Source organism: Perognathus longimembris, chromosome 17 (genome assembly GCF_023159225.1).
Source record: "Perognathus longimembris pacificus isolate PPM17 chromosome 17, ASM2315922v1, whole genome shotgun sequence".
Classification (NCBI taxonomy): domain Eukaryota; kingdom Metazoa; phylum Chordata; class Mammalia; order Rodentia; family Heteromyidae; genus Perognathus; species Perognathus longimembris.
Genome location: NC_063177.1, coordinates 19,900,061 through 19,923,383, shown reverse-complemented (window position 1 = coordinate 19,923,383; position 23,323 = coordinate 19,900,061). Strand labels below are relative to the sequence as shown.

At 39.5% G+C, this 23,323-nt stretch overlaps 1 protein-coding gene across 2 annotated transcripts in view; it reads left to right on the top strand.

Annotated features, from left to right (window-relative positions):
• The window catches only part of Nlk (nemo like kinase), a 160,905-nt gene that overhangs the window by 105,970 nt on the left and 31,612 nt on the right, over positions 1 to 23,323 (top strand). For both annotated transcript variants that reach the window (XR_007213705.1, XM_048365582.1), the window contains exons 4-8: positions 10,270 to 10,376; positions 13,037 to 13,122; positions 14,308 to 14,517; positions 17,183 to 17,284; positions 21,758 to 21,844. Coding sequence is in view for 1 of the 2 variants with exons in the window: in XM_048365582.1 (XP_048221539.1) it covers positions 10,270 to 10,376; positions 13,037 to 13,122; positions 14,308 to 14,517; positions 17,183 to 17,284; positions 21,758 to 21,844 (592 nt within the window). In the remaining variant the exon portion in view is untranslated. The remainder of the gene's footprint in view (positions 1 to 10,269; positions 10,377 to 13,036; positions 13,123 to 14,307; positions 14,518 to 17,182; positions 17,285 to 21,757; positions 21,845 to 23,323) is intronic.

The window sequence follows — 23,323 nt, the reverse complement described above, 5'->3', positions numbered from 1 at the left end:
TCACACTCATAATTGAAGGTCAGAATTTGATGTCAGCATTTGTTTCGGTGGTGATTATGTAGCTTTTTCTGCAGAATTATCTTTGACAGTTGAGTAGTCAAGATTTCTAGCAGGAGGCTGATTATTCTGCATTCTTAAATTACATCCTAAAATAGATGTGGCATCATAGAGGTGGGTTTGACAAATATTGATCTATAGTTCAGATGTGTTTTAATTGGGGCAAGAGTTCATGAGAGGCTTAACATCAAGGTGTAGTTGGCTATTAGGCAGTAGTTTACTTTCCCAATCTTCTTGAACATAATCTTTTTTGCATAATACAAAAATTATACAAACGTGTTGGTGCACATGCGTGTGTGTGTGTGTGTGTGTGTGTGTGTACCCATACCTGCACTTAAACTTGGGACCTCTAGTTCTTGCATGGCATTTTTTTCTATCATAACTGGCACTGTTAACACTTGAGCCATAACTCTTGTTATGTTTTTCTAAATACCTTCTCTTGATTTTACCTCATAGGAGACTAACAAGATGTCCTGCTAGTCTGTGTACCAGCATAGGCAGTATGCAGTAAATCAGCTGTTGACACTGGTGTGGTTTTTTTTGTTGTTTTTTTTTTTGGCCAGTCCTGGGCCTTGGACTCAGGGCCTGAGCACTGTCCCTGGCTTCTTCCCGCTCAAGGCTAGCACTCTGCCACTTGAGCCACAGCGCCGCTTCTGGCCGTTTTCTGTATATGTGGTGCTGGGGAATCGAACCTAGGGCCTCGTGTATCCGAGGCAGGCACTCTTGCCACTAGGCTATATCCCCAGCCCGTGTGTTTTTTTTTAAATTATTTTAATGCTTTGGTGGTACTCGGTCTGTATTCAGGGCCTTATGCTTGCAAGACAGTCCATTCTGCTACTAGCCATAACTCAATATGTGGCAGCTTTCACTTAATAGAAAGTAAAGATTACTTGTACTTAAGGCTTTCAACTTTCATTTCTGGTTAAATGCCTGTCCTGTATTTCCATCAGTCTTCAAATTTATAAGTTATTTCTCTGTTTTCCTGTCATGGGCCACTAACTTACCCCATTCACTCTATCACACAAAAATGGACCAACAACAAACTAGAGTCTCTTGTCCCTTTTATACACACATATGCTGATTGTTAACGTTTTTCTCTACTTAAAAAAGCAATAGGGGGGCTGGGGATATAGCCTAGTGGCAAGAGTGCCTGCCTCGGATACACGAGGCCCTAGGTTCGATTCCCCAGCACCACATATACAGAAAACGGCCAGAAGCGGCGCTGTGGCTCAAGTGGCAGAGTGCTAGCCTTGAGCGGGAAGAAGCCAGGGACAGTGCTCAGGCCCTGAGTCCAAGGCCCAGGACTGGCCAAAAAAAAAAAAAAAAAAGCAATAGGGAATGTGAAGCTATTTGAGAAACTAGTCAACTATGTATGATTCATCAGTGTAGAAGATAGATAGATAGATAGATAGATAGACAGACAGACAGACAGACAGATAGATTTGGCAGTGCTGGGGTTTGAATTCAGGGCCTTACATCTGTTAGGAGGTACCATGCCACTTAAACCATATCTCTGGTCCCCTTGTTTTTTTTTCTCAGCTGTCATCAGACTTTGGTCCTTCCTGGTATGCCTTCCTGGTATCCAGTACCACTAGTGTATATACCTACCTATCTTGCTGATTGAGATTGGCAGTCCTTCCAGTCTCCACTTCCAGCTGGAAATGTTTCTTGAGTTGCTAGTTTTTTATAATTTGACTAAAGGGTAGAGGGAACAAGACTTGAAGGAAAAGAGTATTCAGGAGGTGAAAAGAAAGGAAACAAAATAAGTAGAGATTTTATTTTATTTTTTTAACGTTATATTGTTTTGTTAGCTTTTGTATTTTTCAGTTATTGGCAATAGCTCAATCCTTACTTGGCCTGTCATTCTAACAGTTTTTCACTGGAAAGGCAAAGGGTAATATTCCAGAATCATCAACCTAGGTTTGAGTGCAATTGCTGTGTTGAACATCTTTTTTTGCCAGTCCTGGGGCTTGGACTCAGGGCCTGAGCACTGTCCCTGGCTTCTTTTTGCTCAAGGCTAGCACTCTGCCACTTGAGCCACAGCGCCACTTCTGGCCATTTTCTGTATATGTGGTGCTGGGGAATTGAACCCAGGGCCTCATGTATACGAGGCAAGACTCTTGCCACTAGGCCATATCCCCAGCCCCTGTGTTGAACATCTTAACCTCTCTCTGGGCTCATAAATAGGAATGGTTACAAAATAAGTATCAGAATTAAATGAACTGACATACAAAGAGATGTATAGTAACCTTATAAAAGCTAACATAGGGGCTGGGGATGTGGTTTAGTGGTAGAATCTTTGCCTAGCCTGCACAAAGCACTGGGTTTTGATTCCTCAGCACCACATAAACAAAGCCATAAGTGGTGCTGTGGCTTAAGAGGTAGAGTGCTAGCCTTCAGCAAAAAGAAACCAGGGACAGTGCTCAAGCCCTCAGTCAAAGCCCCAGGACTCCAAAAGCAACAAAAAGATAACATACTACAGGTACCACTGGCTCATACCTATAATCCTAGCTACTCAGGAGGCTGAGATCTGAGAATTGCAGTTCAAAGCCAGCTGGGGCAAGAAAGTCCCTGAGATGCATATCTCCAATTAATCACCAGAAAATTGGAAGTAGAGCTGTGGCTCAAAGTGGTAGAGCACTAGCCTCAAGTGAAAAAGCTCGGGTGTTGGGATCTGGACGATCCCTTTCTCCCCCCACGGGGAGAATGGTAACCATAAACTCTATGAAAGAGCACTCAGCCTGGCCCTCCGCCAGCGGAAGGCCAAAGGCGTGCTCACATGGGCAAGCGCTAAGTTGAGGACGGGTTGCTGAAGCTTCCCCTCCCCCCAGTCCCCCCACATGTTACCGAGGGCGGAGGCGAAAAGGAAGGCATCAGGGACACGCTGCGGTGGTGGGAAGCGTCTCAAAGACTTTAATATGGAAGGGCACTTATATAGAAGTAATGGCGGGAAAGAAAGGGGGCTGGCCAAAGGGCCAGTCATAGGCTAAGGATCACGTTCATCAAGTGACCTCACGAAACTTCCCTTTGTGGGCGGGACAACCCCATCATGGTGGCACCCACGTGTTCACCTCCCAAGGGGTGGAGGCCAGAAGGTGGGAGGGACTTCTATTGTCCCAAGGCTGGTGGAAGGGCAGCCTTTCCCAGGCCATAATAATCCCCAACACTCGGGGACAAGTGCCCAGGCCTTGAGTTCAAGCCCCACAACCAACCAAACAAAAAACAAAATAAAGCTAACATACTATCTCCTTTTCTTCTCATGATGCAGAATTAAAAGCATAGAATTCAGATTGAAGGCATTACTCAAATGGTAGAGCACCTGCCCAGCAAGTGGGAGTCCAAGTTCAAACCCCACTACCACACACTTACACAAACACAGAATTTAACTATCCTATACTTCAAAGTAGTCTGCATACTGTGATGATACTTGGTAAAGAAATATGAATAACATCAGGAAGCTGAGATCTGAGGAGCAAGGATCGAAGCCACCCCAGAAAGGAAAATCTGTTAGACTCTTATCTCCAATAAACTACTCCCCCCCCCAAAAAAAAAAAGGCCAAAGTGGAGCTGTGACTTAAGTGATAGAGCCAAAGAGAGTCAGGGGCAGCACCCAAGCCTGAAGTTCAAGCCTCAGAACTGGCACCAAAAAAAGAGACAAAAATGAAATGAGAATAACAGATTTATGCAGACAGGTTTCTAAGAGAAGCAATGTAATAGGATGGAGAAAGTCCTGGACTGGAAATCAAGATACCTAAAGCCACTCCTGGTTTTAGCTGTCTGGGAGTGTGACTGGGAATAAACCACATAACCGCTCTAGCCTGAGTTTTTGTTTCTATTAAGTGATGTTCTCCACTACCTGATGTTTGAAAAAGCAATGAAGAAACTTGAAATGTTACTCTCTGCCAAGCCACACAGAGACACTGCCATTTCTTTTGGGCACCTGAGGCATAAGAGCTTGTCGTGCCACCTCAAACATTTGTAATTGTTCATTTGCATTATTTGTTTTTCTGTAGCAAATCAGTACATCTTGAAATTCATATTTCATGGAGCTACTTAACTAATTGCTGCAATCAGCAGCAATTTATTTTATAGCAGGGCTGTTCAAATCACTGAGGTTGGCATACCATGCACAGTTTTTAATGGTATTTTTAACGACACATTTAATAGGGGAAATGGTTAATCTGCTAATATTCTCCTGAAAGCTCCAACTTTGGTTCTGTACTTTATCTTTGTCCCATGATAACTTAAAATCATAGCTAAGTCAATAACCTGGTAGTGCACCAGCTGTTGGAGAGGCTATCCCATTTAGAAGGCCTAGGAAAGGAAAAGAGCACCCTGTTTTTACTCTTGTATGACAAAAACCTCATTAAGTGACTCAGAAACAATAATCAGATAGATACTGTTCAAGCTAATGGCACCTCTGAGCCCTTGTCAAGAGAGCTTTATTTAATGTGCAACAGACCTGGAGTGATGCAGGTGTCTTTTCAGACCCTCGTTTAATTTAAGCTGCTTTAGTTGGCATGGCAACTAGTTGAGACATCTGGGAGACATTATGCTGGGGATTGAGACTTCAGAGGATTTCTGCTAGAGCAAAGCAGAAATCTTATCATTAAGTGGTATGTGTTGCCTTTAAAATTTTTGCCGATATAGTGCTAAACTTTCAAATTCAGGAATTATTTTTTTCAAAGATTGGCTTGCTTCATTCATAGACTTAAGAAATACATCCCTGTAAGAATTAACTTTGCTAAACTAAAGTCTGGCAAAACATTTTCTGTAAAGTGACTATTTTAATCACTGTTAAAAATTCTGTATTTAAAAATTTTCAGTCTTGTACTTAATGTTATTTCTTTTTAAAGGAATGTCTGCATTTCTGCAGAAAGCTAGCTAGAAAATGATATAGGTAGAGAGGAGTTCTGTGTGTTTTTGCTCTGGATGTTCTTCTGGCTTAAGAGTGTGTTAGCATGCTCTTATTATTTTTTAAGCCAACCTGTCATTTCCTGAAAAAGAAGAGATATGAAAGTAGCATTGTTTTAAATTCTCCTTTCTTAAATATTTTAATAGGAAGTTGAATGAAAGATGTTCAGGTCCAGATGCTGAGGACAGTAACAAAGTGATGTTATTATTTGTGTTTAGCAGAGAGGATTGCTGACTTAACATTCTGTGAGAAATTATGCATGTGAGTGGATGGGCTTAGTATGGAGGGATTGGCTCATTTGAAATCCTGTTCTGTGTTGATTTTGAAAGTCTTCCCCCCTCCCTTTTTTTTTTTTTTTTTTTTGCCATCTGGGTAATATTTTGCTCTGCGTTAGGTTGAACCGTTTGTAATTGCCAGTTTGTCACTCCAAATCTATTAGTTCTAAGTGAACAACATTCTGACCTGATAAATTTTATAGTGCTAAGTGAAATGGCATTTTTTTCTATGAAATATGAGTACTTATCTGATTAGAACAGTACCCAAATCCAGCCAGCCATTGTTCCTCTTTTCCCTTTTCTTTGAAAATGTACTCACTGTAAGAAGGAAACATATGACCATTAGTTCATACTTACTGTCTCTTTTTTGATGTTTGTATCAATTTGTTCCTTTCATAAGTCAAAGGAAGATTTTCTAAGTACCAGCACTATACATCCAACCTGATAACTTAAAAATGGAAGATGTTTTCTCCCTCCTGCTTCCATGCGTGCCAGCTGTCACCACTAACACTATAAAGACCCTGCCGTCGCAGCCTGACTGCCAGTTCTGTAGACATGAGAGGCAGGATGGAATAGAACCTGCTCTTCACACCCAGGCAAGAACCCATGCTGGCAGGAGTAAAAGTTGTCACTAAGCTCAGCAGATGTGACTTGACATACCATGCAGATAAGTGTTTCATAACTCCCTTTTTTCAGGACTCTTTTTTTTTTTCCCCTGCATAAAACCTCAAATTGATACCTGTCTTATTCCATTTTAGCTGCTGAAAAAAAAAAATACCATAAACTGGGTAGCCAACAAACAAAAGTAATGTACTTAAAATTCTAGAGACTCAGAAGTCCAAAATTAAGATACTGACAGATTTGGTGTCTGGTAAGAACCCACTTCCTGGTTAGGATGGTCTTTTCATCTAAGCTAAAATAGTGTAAGGAACTAACAAGCTCCCCTGAGCCTCTTCTATAGGGGCCCTAATCCTGTTCATGAGGACTCTGCCCTCATACCCTAATCACCTCCCAAAGGTACCACCTCCCAATACTATTTATTACTTGTGAGTTTAGAATTTCAACATATAAACCTCTGGGAGATTCAAACATTCAGGCTATTGGAACAACACTTAATACTCTTAATGGCCAGTAAGTAGATTTTCTGTTTTTGTTGTTTTGAGGGGTTTTTTTTCTTCTATGCTATGTTTCTTTTGCTTTTTGTCCATTGAGATCTCTAGAACCTATACAGCACAAGAAATTGGAGCCATGTATAGTGGTGCACATCTGTAAACCCCAGCACTTGGGGGGCTGAAGTAAGAGGATCAGGAGTTTGAGTTAGCTAGGGCTTCTTAACCTTGGGGAGAGATAAAGATATAGACATACAATCTCCATCTGCTTAATATGTATATTTAAGACATCTTACCTTGTTTCTGACCTGTGATCTCATAAGGGGTTTAAAAAATAAAAAAGAATGCTTAGTGTATACAAGAAGGTTAGTGTCCTTAACGTGGAAAGCCACCTTACACCTTATCATCCCTGTAGAAAGTGAGGCATAGGTTGGAATTTGTCTTCGCTGTCACATTTCTTATTTTTCATTTCTCATGCTCACACAAAAAACTTCCTGCCTTATTAGGCCACTTAATAGCAGGTTTCCATTATTTCCTTTGTGATGTTGAATGTCAAACCTAGATCCTTGCACATGACAGACCAACACTCTGCCACTGAGTTGCATTCCCAGCCTTATTTTTTTGTGTATATACCTATATTTTATTAAGGGTATAAGTGTATGTATATGTAGGGATGCATATTATTTTCATCAAATAGCGCAGCTCAGTTCAAAGAGGTAGGGTTCTGGATAATTTTCATATACTTTGTTTTTATTTCCTCAGTTTTCTAAATGATTTATTTAGGCCTTTTTTTTTTTTTTTTTTGCCAGTCCTGGGCCTTGGATTCAGGGCCTGAGCACTGTCCCTGGCTTCTTTTTGCTCAAGGGTAGTAGCACTTGGCCACTTGAGCCACCGCTCCACTTCTGGCCATTTTCTATGTATGTGGTGCTGAGGAATCAAACCCAGGGCTTCATGTATAGGAGGAAAGCACTCTGGCCACTAGGCTATATTCCAAGCCCCTTTAGGCCACTTTTGAAAAGTAAGATTTGAGCAAAAACACAAAAAGAGGTGAGTTAGTTAAGTAGATATTGGAAAGTTCAGTCCATGTCTTAGCAAAGTGTTTCTATTGTGTATAGAATGTATAGAAAATCGCCAGAAGGAAAGTGATAGGAGATGCTATCAGAGAAAGAACAAAGCCAGATCATTTGTGACCCTTGGATGAGGCTATTTAAAGGACTTTCTTTTACTAAAAATTAAATGGGAAGCTTTTGTAGAAGAATAACTCAATTTGGCATTCATCCTAAAGGAGCATTATGTAAACTGTCTCCAAAAAAGATGCATTAATGAATGAAAAGAACAATGTATAGATGTACATATGACAGGACATATATAACAAAATTTAGGTAGTATGTTATTGTACATGAGTGGCTCATGCTTGTTATTCTAGTTACTCAGGAGACTAAAATCTAGATGATCAGAATTAGAAGCCAAACTGGACAGAAAAGTTTGGGAGACTCTAAAATAATCATTAAAAAGCTAGGTTGAGTAAGTAATAGTGGCTCACACCTTTATTTAATCCTTGCAATTCAAGAGGCTGAGATCTCAGGATCATGGTTTGAAGCCAGCCTAGGCAGACAAATCTTATTTCCAGTTAATCAGGAAAAGAAATGGGGGCATTTCTGAAAGGATAGAGTGCCAGCCATGAGTGGAAAAGTAGAGGAAAAGCACAAGGCCTAGTTGTAAATTCCAGTTACACACACACATGCACATGTACGCCCAAAGTTGGAACAATATGGCTCAAATGGTAGGGCACTGGTTTGGGGGCAAAAAAAGCTCAGGGATAGTATCTAGGCCCTGATTTCAAAACCCCATTCCCACCAAAAAAACAACCACAAATAGAAAATGTTGAGTAAAGAATGAGGGCTGGGCCGTGGCTTGAATGGTAAAATGCCTGCCTAGGAAGTGTTAATCCCTGAGTACAAATCCTAATGCTCCCCCTCAAAAAAAAAAAAAAAAAAAAAAAAGAAAAGTAAATGTAACCCTGATAATATAATTCTGTATCATTTTATTTATTTATTTATTTATTTATTTACTTGCCAGTCCTGGTGCTTGGACTCAGGGCCAGAGCACTGTCCCTGGCTTCTTTTTGCTCAAGGCTAGCACTCTGCCACTTGAGCCACAGTGCCACTTCTGGCCGTTTTCTATATATGTGGTGCTGGGGAATCGAATCCAGGGCTTCATGTATAGGAGGCAAGCACTCTTGCCACTAGGCCATACTCGCAGCCCAATTCTGTATCATTTTATAAACTAGTTCTTAACATGTTACTGAGCAGCTTTCTTATATAAGGGAATTCTGCATCCCAGTTTGCATTTTCTCACTTTGATTATGAGGCAAAATGTGTATGATAAAACTTAAAATACTTAAGAGGATCAATGGTTGAATATTATGTTTCCATATAATAAATGTCAGCATATGAACAAAATTAAAAAGTAAAATATGCATGTATTCTTGCTGATGTGTTTTAGAAATATAGGGATCTTGGATGTCATAATAGTACACATGATAAGAAGTAGTCTAGTCAGAGCTGAATTTTTGAAAGGATTTCTTCAGGGGAGAGATAAATATCAAAGACAATTTTAAAGTTTGGTGGTATAAGCAACTTCATCATGGATATTATTTAAAGAAATTTCAATTCCCAAGAGGATGAGCATGTATAGAAAAGAAGGCCTGGGTTATTTCAACATTAAATGAGGAGAGAGGAAAGGAGAATAAACCAATGAGACTTAGAAATATCCATCAGTGAGGCTGAAAGAAAGAAGTTTGTTATCCTAAAAGCCTTTGGAAAACAGATCTTGAGGGATTTTTCAGCTGTTAATGTCAAGTCATTTCCTGTTTTCATGTTGTCCCTTTTGCTAAGAAACTTGAAATTGGAAATTGTCTTGAAGAAAGTTACAGTATAGTAAAATCATAAAATTCATCCACACTGGGCTGGGAATGTGGCTTAGTGGTAGAGTGCTTGCTTAGCATGCATGAAGCCTGAGTTTGATTCCTCAGTACCACATAAACAGAAAAAGCTAGAAGTAGCACTTTGGCTGAAGTGGTAGAGTGGTAGCCTTGAGCAAAAGGAAAAGAAGCTCAGGGACAGTGCCCAGGCCCTGAGTTCAAGCCCCAGGTCCAGTAGAAAAAAAAAAATGATACACTCTAAACATTCTTGAGTCACAGGCAGCATAAGACTCGAATATTCTAGATATAGCAAAAGATAATTCTTTAATGACTGTAATAATGTTCATATGCTTTGGAGGAATTCTGAACTCCACATCCCTAGGCTTTGTAAGCCTCTAGGCTTAGATCTTCTGCCTTGTGCTGACTGAATAAAACCCTGAGGATACAAAAGAGTACAAAGCATGGGAAGCTTGAAGTTTTAGTAAGAAGATTTCCTAAACTTGTGCAGAGTTAAATAATAAAATAATTAAGTGCAGATGGCGGAAAGGCTTGGATTTGAACTAACCCATTTTACATGGTTTGGGGAGCCCCTTCCTTTCTAAGGGTGGGTGTTGAGCTTTTTTCCTTTGGTGGCCTAGTGTGGGATCGCCCTTTCAGAGGACCTCTGGTTCCATGTCGGAGACCTTAAGACTGTTTGGTCTTCATACTTTCCCTGGCTTGACTGTTATTTAAAATGCCTACCTTTGGTTTTGTCTTTTGTAATGTCTTTTAAACAGAATTCATTTGCTTGTTTATTACTGCTTTTAAGCATATAAATTCATTTATTATGGCAATGTTTTATCATGTGAAAGTTCTATCATACTACCATAGAAGTTTTCTTTCCTTAAGCTGAACCAACTTAGAGAATGACGTTATTTTTTACATCTGACGCCTACTTTGAGGGGGCTGGGGGCTGAATTCTCTGAACTCTCCTTAACTTAAAACCTCAAGATATGTTGTAACAGAATTGATGCAGAGTGACCTACATAAAATTATTGTCTCTCCTCAGCCACTCAGCTCAGATCATGTCAAAGTTTTTCTTTATCAGATTTTGCGAGGTAAGATTTTCTTTATGATGAAAAAGGTAGTGTCATGGTATACACGAAATGTTTTGCTTTTCATTTGAACTTTAATATGGCCTTCCAAAGCTTGCTTCTTCCCTAAAGACATTTTTAAATTAAAAAAAAAAGTTTCATTACTTTTTCAAATAAGATGTTGGTGAGTATCAGACCAAAGGCATGATATATGTTATAGGTAGGCACTTCCACTACTAAGCTGCATCCCCGATCAGAGAGTTTTAAAGTGGTCAGGTAGTTTTATTTTCATAAAGCTTCTATGAAATTCATTGAAGAGTTGACTGGGTTAATCTTGGAAGATAAATAAGCAGTTATTTTGTCAAAAGTCCTCTGAACAGCCTTTAGTTTTTGTCAGAGTATATAGCATCGGGTGACTTAATTAAAATCTGGCTCTACCTTAAAATCTGGCTCTACCTCCTTGGATAACATCCATCCTGCAAGCTAGCAGTAGGTGGGCTTGTCAGAATTTTGGCTGCCGTAGCTGAGTCTAACTTGAAACAAAATTTTACCCTTAAAAAAACCAAAGTAGATAAAGGAGACCAGTAAAGACAGCCAACTAAGTAACTTCAAACTGGCTTATTAAGACTTAGCTGAGCGTTATTCGCAGGGAAATGGTCAGAACTCGAACAAATAATGTTGAGCGAGACAAGCCTAGAACACAGAAAACAAAGGGGCATGATCTCCCTGATATATGACTGTTAAGAAAGGGAGACAGAGAGAGAGTAGAGACCAGGTCTATGAAACCAAAACTGCTTTCCCTCAGGATTGGGGCAGCGACCCAACAGTATATAACTAAAACCAAACAACTACTCAACATATAAAGGTCAAAAATTGACCTCTCAGTGGAATACAATAGCTCAAAAGCTATGTATGTACGTTCATATAAGACTACTGTCGACATATTGTCTAATATCGACATTACATTTAAAGCCCTAGGCGAATTTTCTTGGGCTTGGCCACGTGGCTACTGTATATGTTCTTGATACATTGTATATTGTATATATGTCTACCTGACCTAGAGAAGGGAAAGAAAAACAGGGTGTAAGGTATCACAAGAAATGTACACACTGCCCTACTATGTAACTGTACCCTTTTTGCACAACACCTTGTCAAAAAATTTGTGTTCAATTAATAAATAAATTAAATTAAAAAATAAAAAAAAGACTTAGCTGAGGGCTGGGAATATGGTCTAATGGTAGAGTGCTCGCCTTGCATACATGAAGCCCTGGGTTCAATTCCTCAGTACCACATACACAGAAAAAGCCAGAAGTGGTACTGTGGCTCAAGTGGTAGAGTGCTAGCCTTGAGCACAGAGAAGCTCAGGGACAGTGCCCAGGTCCTGATTTCAAGCCCCAGGACTGGCAAAAAAAAAAAGACTTGGCTGAGAACTGGGAATATGGCCTAGTGGTAGAGTGAGTACTTGCCTTGTATACATGAAGCCCTGGGTTTGACTCCTCAGCACCACATGTATGGATAAAGCCAGAAGGGGCGCTGTGCCTCAAGTGGTAGAGTGCTAGCCTTGAGCAAAAAGAAGCCAGGGACAGTGCCCAGGTCCTGACTCCCAAACCCCAGCACTAGCCAAAAAAAAGGGGGGGAGTGTAAAAAAAAAAAAACAAGACTTAGCTGAAAAATTGTACTGGCTGGAAGTATGATTCCTTTAGCTGACACCTGCCTAGAAAGTACAAGGCTCTGAGTTCAAACCCCAGTACTGCAGAGGAAAACAACACACACGTGCGCACGCACACACACATACACACACACACAACTGGAATCTCACTGAGAAATGATTTGGGTCAACATGATTAATGCCTCATGTGTCCTTTAGAATTTTGCTGCTAGAAGTGGAGAATTCTTTAAAGCTGGAACAACTTTTTTCACAGAATTATAGAATTGTTTCAAGAAAATGAAAAGCAAAAACACTAAGATTATTACAAGTTCACCTCAAGTAGATTTGCTGATTTTCTGTGGCAGGGGACTACGGAGATCATTGACCTTTTTACGCTTTGAAAAAAACATGACTAGCTACATTTTATTCAAAAAAGACTCAACCTTGAAGCTGTGACTATTAGAGGTGCTGAAATGCCAGCCTTTTTTAAGATGTCAACAAAGATTTAAAAAGTGATTAACTACCTTTTTCATTCTCTGTGGTGGAAAATACTACTGACAAAAACCTAGACGAGTTTACTTACGAGTTTGTGAAATTTGTCATTAGGGGAAACTGTCCCTGGAAAGATTCTCTGTTAATGGAAACTTTTTTTTTTTTTAATTGAAGCAGCTTCAGTATCACAAGTTGGGAGTATCAGTAGCTAAACCCAGCAGCCACAACTGATTATTATTTCAAGGATATTGGTATGGTCTGTCTTCACTACACTACCTTGAGAAGTTTATCTGTACTTAAGCTATATATTCTTTTAAGTTATAGACACTGTTTCTGGGGTGTTGTATAAACCTTTCATGACATTTCATTTTACTGTAGCAAAATTATACTTCTTTGAAGGGACTAAGTCAAGCTTTTGGTGATACTCATTATGCAGTTATTTAGGGGATAATTTTAAATCCTCTACTCTTCTAAGGTTTTTCCCAGGTCATTGGTTAAGTAAAAGGAATTAAATATCTGCAATTAAATCTGTTTGTTATTTCAGGCTTAAAATATCTCCATTCAGCTGGCATTTTACATCGAGACATTAAGCCAGGGAATCTCCTTGTGAACAGCAATTGTGTTCTAAAGGTAGTTTTTCCTTTATTTACTTAAAAATGTGAGAAAAATCAGAATATCGGCCTCTAAGAGACAAGTTTTCTTTGTGAATCAGAAGCCTTTTTTTCTTTCTCTTTTTTTCTTTTGTGCCTGTCCTGGAGCTTGACCCTGTTCAGGGTCTGGGTGCTGGTGTAAGACTTTTGCTCAAGGCTAGCACTCTACCACTGGAGCCACAGCTCCACTTCTGGAATTTTTGGTGTTTAATTGGAGAAAAGAGTTTCATGGACTTTCCTGTCCCTGGCTGGCTTCAGATCTCAGCTTCCAGAGTAGCTAGGATTACAGGTGGGAGCCACCAGTGCCCAGCCTGGCATGAAAATTTTTGTGCCTGGAAATAAATAGTACTGCTGCTATAGCTTTGCTGTAGTTTATTAAGATCTACCTTACAACGTTAGCCTACTTTTCAGTTAAGTGGAAATAGTTTACTCCTAGGCTTTCATATAAAGCAATCCATCTTTCTTGATGCCAAGAACACCAGTCTACACACCAGCCAGTCTTTATTACTTAATTTATTATTATGTCTCCAGATTTTAGCATACTGTCTACAACATAACTGATCATTAATTAAATACAATATAACACTGAATTACCCTAGCAGCATTAGTGTTGTACATTGTACCAAATTTTAACATATGTGCCTGTTTTGAATGTAAATTAGTATTTTTAAGTAGATACAGGTGAAATTTGGGTGAAATGTTTGTGGAACTCCTGAAGTTGATTCAGTAGAGCTCCGTTTGAAACCTGTAGCTTTAAAAGAAGTTTTGCTATGTGTGTATTTCATAAAGATGGTACACATAGCCTAAGCTAAAGAGATCTTCAAGGTAAACCCTTTTGTCACCCCTTCTTTTAGCCCATCTGAAAAAGTTTGCTTTCTATATTAAACCAAAACCATACATTCAGCTGGCTGAATAGTCTAGATTAAAGATGAAAAGAATTTCTTTAAGATGCATCACTTTATATAGAAACATGGAAGCTTGATTTCTTCCCTCTCTTCTCCAAGTAAGGCTAGGTTGTACATAGACATAGGTATCATTAATGATACCTGTATCATTAAAAACTTTATGAAGTTCTGAAGGTCTATGAGGATTTTTTGCTTTTTGTTCTTCTGCCTGTAACTATATCTACATACTTGCCAGTGTTCTGATTATTGTTTCTATTTAGATTTGTGATTTTGGATTGGCCAGAGTGGAAGAATTAGATGAATCCCGTCATATGACTCAGGAAGTTGTTACTCAGTATTATCGGGCTCCAGAAATCCTGATGGGCAGCCGTCATTACAGCAATGCCATTGACATCTGGTCTGTCGGATGTATATTTGCAGAACTACTAGGACGAAGAATATTGTTTCAAGCCCAGAGTCCCATTCAGCAGGTAAGATTTCACTTTAAGGATTTAGTAGCTTCCTGTTGAATTTCAAATTTGAAAGAAAGAAAAAGCCATTTTGTACATATCTTAGGCTAATTTGTTGTTCTGTGTAATTTTCTTTTAGTAAATTTAGGTTTACTTGAAATTTGTAAAGTTACAAAGTTAAAGATTACAGAGATTCATTTTGTAATTTACAAGCCTGTTAGAGGAAGTGTTGACTTTATTGCATGCACTGATGCATAGCAGTAGACTCTGCTGTAACAATTTGCACAGGTATTATCTTCAGTTGTTAGAGGGCTCTGTTCTTATTGAATGGCTCTGACTTGAAAATTTATTTGGTGACTCAGTGTACTTAAACTTTGTGCTCAGAATATAAAATTCTAGTATTGAATTCTTTAAATTCTCTTTGGAGATGATCCAAATATAGCTTTAGAAAACACTTCAAAGGGGCTGGGAATATGGCCTAGTGGCAAGAGTGCTTGCCTCAAATATATGAAGCCCTGGGTTTGATTCCCCAGCCCCACATGTATAGAAAACGGCCAGAAGTGGTGCTGTGGCTCAAGTGGTAGAGTGCTAGCCTTGAGCAAAAAGAAGCCAGGGACAGTGCTCAGGCCCTCCAAGCCCAGGATTGGCCAAAAAAAAAAAAAAGAAAGAAAAAGAAACACTTCAAAATAAAAGACATTGGGGAAGGGAAGGAAGGAAACAAAGAAGTTAAAGACACCTTTTGGCTGGGTGTAGTGAGTGGTACATGCAGTATCAAGAGCTTGAGACCCTCAGAAGTGGCTCTGTGGCTCAGAGTGGTGGAGACTAGCCTTGAGCAAAAGAGCTTAGGGACAGTGCCCAGGCCTTATTCAAGCCCCACAACTGAACCCCCACCCCCCAAAAAAAAATTGTAACGGGAAGTGAAGCAGCTGGAATAAGAGTCAGGTGTCTCCTTTTTTCTTTTCTTTTCTTTTCTTTTCTTTTCTTTTCTTCCTTTCTTTGTGCCTATCCTAGGGCTTGAATTCATCACCTGGGCACTGTCCTGAGCTTTTCTGCTCAAGGCTGATGCTCTACCACTTGAGTCACAGCTCCACTTCCAGATTTTTGGTTCTTAATTGGAGATAAGAGTATCATGAACTTTCCTGTTCAGGCTGTCTTTGAACCATGATCCTCAGATCTCACCCCAGCAAGTAATTGGATTATAGGTATGAGCCACCAGCAAGTACCTCAATTTCTAGAGAACTACATAGGTCTTACTTAAGCTTGTCAATCTGATTTAACTACTGAAAAAGAATACATACCTATGTATCCTCAGTAAGAAACAACAAAAACCCTCACATCTGCAATCTCAGCAGTTGGGAGACTTAGGCAGAGGGATGGCAAGTTTGAGAATGAGGAAAAAAATAAAACACACAATATACTGAAAGAATCCAACTTGTGCCCTTGTGTTTTTTCCGTATCCTTTAGAAATCAGTACCCTAACCACTGAACTACCAGAAAACTTCATGAAATTGTCCTTCATCCATGAATCTGACCCACTTACCACAACTTTTTGAATGTCTCCATAAGCCAGTCATTTACTTTTTCCTGTACTGTGATTGTTAGTCCAAAAAGTGTCACTGCCACTTTTCTCAGAAAGCTGTTCCCAGGGAAGCAAATATCTCAAGTACCTCCATTATCCTGAAAAGTAGTGATGCTGATGGCTACCCCACGGTTTAGATAAGTGCGGAAAATAGTGTTCTCCAGATAGGAGTTTTCCATCCTGGGAGGATTCGAATGAAATGTTATTATTAATTAAGCTATAGTTGCAGTTGCAGTAGTACTGAAAATTGGCAAGGTAGTTTGCTATAAAGATATGTTTGACCATTTTATTGGTCTCTTTTGTTGTACCCATCTAGCTAAATGTGGCCTTACATAGTGTCATCATTTTCTAAGTATCACAGTTTTCTAACAGTGTTAGGAGATTTCTACCATAACTAGTATTTAGGGGGGTACGTACTGGCACAAACAGCAGGAGCATAGTTCTTGTTTCTAGTATGCATATTTTGAGTATTTATTAAATCACACATGTCTGATTTTTATGTTAGCTTTTGATAGGCTTCATTTCATTTGAAGCATCAAAATTCATCCATTAACTGTTGGGAACGAACAGACATTAGCTATCCTCAGAAGCATAGGTCAGCTCTGCAAGGCACTAAGGTATACAGATACAGACCCCTAAGTTGTTCTAGCCGTAGAAGGCCATGCCTACTAAAATGTGTTTTCTAGATTTTTATTACATGGAGTGGTAATAAATATTTTTCCCCTCTGGTTTTTGTGCTTTGTTTTGTATTAGGGATTCATCCCAGGATTTCTTTCTTGTTAGGCAAGTGCTATGTCACTTAAGCTATACTCCCAGCCATGATTTAAGTGTTTTAAGACATGGTCTCACTGTATAACCCATTCTGGCCTCAAACTCACCATCCTTCTGCCTCAGCCTCCTAACTTCTGGGACTACAGGCGTGCCTTTTTGTGATTGTCTGCTTGTTTGTTTATTGTGTAAGCCAGAAAGGGAGCTCTTGTCAGGTCATGTAAAGCTTGCATTAAGATTTTCCTCCAAATTTGTCCTCATTTTTAAGACTGACTTAAGAGTAATGAAAGGTTGTTTCTGTGATCTTACAATCCACCTGTGTTTCATGTTTCCTTCTAGTTGGATTTGATCACAGATCTGTTGGGCACACCATCACTAGAAGCAATGAGGACGGCTTGTGAAGGTGCTAAGGCACACATACTCAGGGGTCCTCATAAACAGGTAAGAATCAGGGAGAGTATTATACCTAGTGACTATCTCTTCAGAATTTCTCACAAAAGCATAGTGTTTTAAGAGTTTTTGAACAGAAATATTACTTGAAGAGTTTTTTTATATCTGATCATAAATAAGAAAATGTTTGAAATTTGTTAGAACATCATTTCCAATACCATAGGAGAAAAATGCATGTTTTTTGGAGCACTTTTGCTAATAAATGACCCCTGGTCCTTTGTCTCCTAGTTTATTGATATGTATGGGAAAAGCAATTGGGAGTGGAACTCAGTATGTGTTTATCAAGATAGCCTTTTAAAATACTGAGCCAAAATACTTGGTGTCTCTTATTTCAGCAAGACGTGTGAAGCTATTACTTTTGCACTCTTGTCACTAGCACAAAATCAGATGTGAATGCTGTTAAAAAAGAAGTATGAAGAGAGGTTGCCAGATTTGTACTGATCAGAGTTTTGCTTGTTACCAGCCAAATCACTGCTGAGAAAGACAAGATGGTTTTTAATTGCTACTCTTTTGACTTAGCAATTTTTACCAGCTCTTTCCTAACCCCTATGGAGAAAATAGCTTAAAATGATGTGAAGGACATGAGTAAGGGAAATAAGTAGTTCTAGGAACAAACTAATACAGAACAGGATGAACAGCAACTAGTTTTCCTGAATTGTGCCTTGGCTTCTTTTAAATTGGGCATTTAGATGATCTGATGGTTAAGGTGCCAAATGACAGGCTGACTTTGACATGATTCCCTCAAATTGACAGCCCTGTGTTGGTGAAGGCCTCCCTTTCCTTACAGTTCCCTCTGTATGATTCTAGTGTGCTTACAGACTTTGTGTTTTCACTGGGCTACAGGGCAGTGGGCTAAAGTGTTCTCTAAGACCTGCCCAGGCCAGTGGTTAGAGTCATATGCTCATGAAAAAGAGCCTTTCTACTGTTATACCTTCTGGTTGTATCTAGGTCAGAACTATAAAATAATGTAAGCCCCCCCCCCCTCACCCTAGAAAATGCAGTAAGTCTTAACCTAGAGGAAGTTTCTATATTGTAGAAGGAACAAACATGAACCTTTATGATCTGTTTGTGGGTCAGCATCAAGAACACTTATAATTTGTCAGTAGCCTTAGGATAAATGTCACCTTGAATATAGCAAAATAATTTTTCTCTTTTATTAGCTTCATTTACTTAGTAAATCTTACCTGGTTAAAGATAACCAATAATGAAATATGGTAAGACCAGACACCCTGGTGCTTCCATCTCTAGAGGAGTTTCAATTACTGCTAATAGTTGCCAGCTAATTAATCCTCAGTGTCAGTGTTGCTAAATAGCAGCCCAGAGAGCGAGATTTGCTGAGAAGTTCCTGTCCTGTGTCTAGAGCAGCTCAAAGTTATTTTACTACACCAGCAGTCACTGTGTACTTCTTTAGGCATTCCTGTCATGGGAATCTTTTCTCAGTCAGAAATTTGTTAATCTAGCAGCTGTGTAAACCTTTGTGGGGTTTACATCTTCTATCACCTGGATCCTGTCATGGTGCTCAAGAAATGTTTTGCTAGCTCAGCTTTGGTCAGGTGACCATCCTGGAGATTGGGAAAATGAAATACCTCTACCACAGAAATGAGGGGTAGATTCTACTTAGAGGGGCAGGGAAGAATTACTAATAAGGAGACACGGGTTAGTAAAAATTGTATGTGTCCATTGTATATGAGTTTTGTACATATAAAGCTTGTCTTCCTGTGAGTATGGAGGGCTAGGTGTGTTTAAACTCAGGAACTTGTGCTTGCTAGGCAAGTTTGATTCTACTAAACCATACCTCCAGTAGTTTTCTTTGGTTGTTTTTAGGGTAGGGGATGGCTTCTCATCCATGCACACATCTGAGACCCAATCCCCCTACCTTTTTTTTTTTTTTTTTTTTTAATGTGCCAGTAAGGGGCTTGAACTCAGGTGCTGGGTTCTGCTGTCCCTGAGTTGTGTCTCTGGAGTCTCACACTACCATTTGAGCCATATCTCCATTTACAGTTTTTCTGTGATTAATTGGAAGTAAATGGACCCTCTTGCCTGCACTTTGAACCGAGTGCCTCAGATCTTAGGCTCCTGAGTAGCCAGGATTATAGGCAAGAGCCACCAGCGCCTAGCAGTCCCCCTGCTTTTAGGCTTCCTGTGTGTGGTCCCTGAAATCACAGGTACACGCCAGCTTCCCTCAGTGAAAATGAAATCTGACTTTTCTGCCCTAGCTGGCCTCAAACCTCAATCCTCCCACTGTCTCCAAGTAGCTAGGATTGCAGATGTAAGCCTGCAAATACACAGCACCAAGCACATACAATACCTTCTATCTAGAGTAATCCCCTTAAATCAGATCCAACTTTAGAAGTAACATAAGCCTCAGAGGCTGTCTGTTCCATCACTTTATGCTTATGGATACTGAGGTTCAGATTTATCTGATTAGTAATTAGAACTAGAGTTCCCATCTAATTTTATATCTATTTCTTCTTGATTCTGAAGAAAATTTTTTTAATTATGTTTTTTGTTTTTAATATTTTTAAGTATTTGTACAAAGAGGTTACCATCCAACAAATCAGTTTATAATACATCTTGATCAATATTACCCCATTCATCATTCTTCACCATCCAGTTGTTGTTGGTTTTTTTGCCATTCCTGGGCCTTGTACTCAGGGCCTGAGCACTGTCCCTGGCTTTTTTTTGCTCAAGGCTAGCACTCTGCCACTTGAGTCACAGTACCACTGAAGAAAATTTTTGAAATGTGAATCATTACCTCCTGCTAATGCTGAGGTATCTTCTTATTTTCATTGTATTTTCCTCTTGGCTTTACTTGCAAGGAGGCAAATGATCCTTGATATGAGTAGTGCCGAAACAGGGTTCTGTTCTGTGGTCTACATATAAGAAGACCTTCCAGTGTTGTGAAGTGCTTGACCAACAAGAAGCCTGCTTATAGTGCTGTTTGTGTTACTCTTTCTGTTCTTCCCAAGCTCATATCACAGTCACAGTCTGATTTTTATCTTCTGACAGCCTAAAACAATATAAGAAAGATCTCATAGAAGGTACATAAGGGTTTTCAAGTAAGAGTCACTTCCAGGGTGCCTCAGAATTAATAATAATGTTGTCCTAGTGGTCAGACTCTTCCAGCCTAAACCATAATGTCTTCCTCCATTTCTTTACCCAACCCCTGCTCAAGGCTATTCTCTCCCATTGGTAGATTTTCTATTGATGTAGTAGCAAATGTAAATGCCAGCTGTGAAACACTAGAAACACTATGTCAAACTTAGTGTAAAAATATTGTGAGCAGTGTCAGATAGAGGAGGTGATAGCACTGTGTTCACAGTCACTGGAGCTCTCTCCATATCATAATGAAGCACCAGAGAACCATAAAAGGCTGCTCTCATCTGATATCATCTCTTAAAAGCTCAGATTATTATAAGGAACCCCAGAAGAAGCAGAGGTTATATGAAGTATTTCCAACTAATAATAAAATGTAGATCAAATACAGTTTTAGCTCTGGTTCTTTTCACTTTGCAAGCCAAAAGTTAGGTCCATTTTTTTTTAAGCTAGGGTTTGGCTTTTGTTATCTATACTGGCTTTCCATAGGCTTTGCCCTGTCAAATCCTTCTAAGGGAGTTATGAGTAGGAGAGTGGTTCTGAACAATGTTAGGGAAAGCATTGACTCTGCTAAGAAGTTGGTTTTTTTAAAAAAACAAAATGATTGAAAATCATGCCAGTAATCATTAGCCCATCAATTTAGCAACCTTGAGGGGTGGGAGAACCCACTGCAAAAGATTATTTTAAGCTATAAGACAGGAAGTGTCCAAACATTTTTTTTTAATTTTGCTCCTTCTGTTCTTCCTCTCTATATTAAAGAATTTGCTTCTACAGTATGGTAGACCCTTGCCTCACATGTGAGTCTCTAGAGTCATCCCCAGCCAAATCAGTGATGCCATTCACCTGTTCTGTCCCCTGCCACTCATAGCTGACATAGAAGCTTTCTAAGTAGTTTGGTTCCTCAGGTCATTAAAGCCATTTCCTCCCTTAGTAAAAGGGGATCAGATAGAGCCACACATGCCTGTCACTTCTGACACAATTAGTGAGACATCTGTGCTAAAGCAACTCAGGTGATAAAAACAGTAGCATCCTTTCTTTCTTGAGTATATAGAATTCCTTTAGAACTAGTATTTTAGCACATTTTTGGTAGCATTTCCATGATAGAGTTGATATACTTACTTCATATATTTGACATGCTTACTGTAACATGTGACAAAGGCTTCAATCTTTGTTCCCCTACTACTAAGCATTTTTAGATTTTCCTTTTCCTCTTGCCAAAACATGAGGAATGAAGGACTCACAATAGCCACCATTTTTATAGGATCCGTTTTCATTTTTTCATTGTCTCTTTTGTGCTCTGACCTGCAGTAAAGCACCATGCAATATAAAAGGTTTACTTTAAACATACAATTTTTTATTGTTTTACAGCCTTCTCTTCCTGTACTCTACACCCTGTCTAGCCAGGCTACACATGAAGCTGTTCATCTACTTTGCAGGATGTTGGTCTTTGATCCAGTAAGTAGTGTTTGTTTTCATATTTTTAAGTGAATTTTAAAAATACACGTTTGCCGGGTACTGGTAGCTCACACCTGTAATCCTAGCTATTCAGGGGTCTGAGCTCTGAGGACACGGTTCAAAGCTAGCTTGGGCAGGGAAGTCCATAAGACTCTTTTCTCCAATTAACCACCAGAAAACCCAGAGTGGTGCTTATTAAAGTGGTAGAGTGCTAGCTAGCCTTGAGCGAAAGAGCTCAGGGATAGTGTTCAGGCCTTGAGTTCAAGCCCCATGACCAACAGGGAGAAAAAAAAGAACACACATGTCCTAAGAGAAATTTCCTGGTTTAGGGGCTGGGGATATAGCCTAGTGGCAAGAGTGCCTGCCTCGGATACAGGAGGCCCTAGGTTCGATTCCCCAGCACCACATATACAGAAAACGGCCAGAAGCGGCGCTGTGGCTCAAGTGGCAGAGTGCTAGCCTTGAGCGGGAAGAAGCCAGGGACAGTGCACAGGCCCTGAGTCCAAGGCCCAGGACTGGCCAAAAAAAAAAAAAAAAAAAAAGAAATTTCCTGGTTTAGAACAGACTAGGAATGTAAATAATAACTCTTTGTATCCCAGTTCCATGTTTATCAGGCTCACTTATTACAGAAGAATTAACGCTAAGGCACTAAATGAAGAGAGAAGGAACTGTACCATTCTTATCTCAGCCTCTATAAAAGCCTTGACACCATGTTAAATCAGAAGAAAAATATGTAAGATTTGAAAAAAATCTGCCAATTTCAAGTTGTACAAGAAAATATTCTTTGAGTTGTCAAAATCATAGGTTTGAGAGTTTGCATTTTTCCCCCCTCTGGCAGCACTAGGGTTTGAATTCAGAGCTTGCATTTTTTTGCTGAGCAATCACTCTACCACTGAGTCACACATTTTTAGCCCTCTTTTATACTGGCTATTCTTTGAGATGTGGTCTTGCTTCCTGCCTGGACATGTGCTAGGATGTCCTATTCATTTCCTGACATTACTGAGATGTTCATATCATCAAATCAGGCTTCTTCCTAAAGTTAATAAAGTTACATTTGTCTGTTTATATTATGGGAAAAGAGTAGCCTTCTTTAATGACTATCAAATCCATAGTAGTCTTAATTATGGTTAGGCAGCCTAATGAATGATAGGAATTTTTTTTTTAAAGTTCTGGCTAGGCACCAGTGATTTACCTGTAATCCTAGCAACTCAGGAGGCTGAGATCTGAGGATCACAGTTCAAAGCCAGCCTGGGCAGAAAAACCCATGAGGCTCTTAACTCTGATTAACTACCAAAAAAGTTGGAAATGGAGTTGTGGCTCAAATGTAAGAGCAATAGCCTTGGACAAAAAAAGCTCAGCGACAGTGCCTAGTACCAGTACTCAGGGCTAACCCCAGGACCAGCAGATAGATAGATAGATAGATAGATAGATAGATAGATAGATAGATAGATAGATAGATAGATAACTAAATAAATAAGT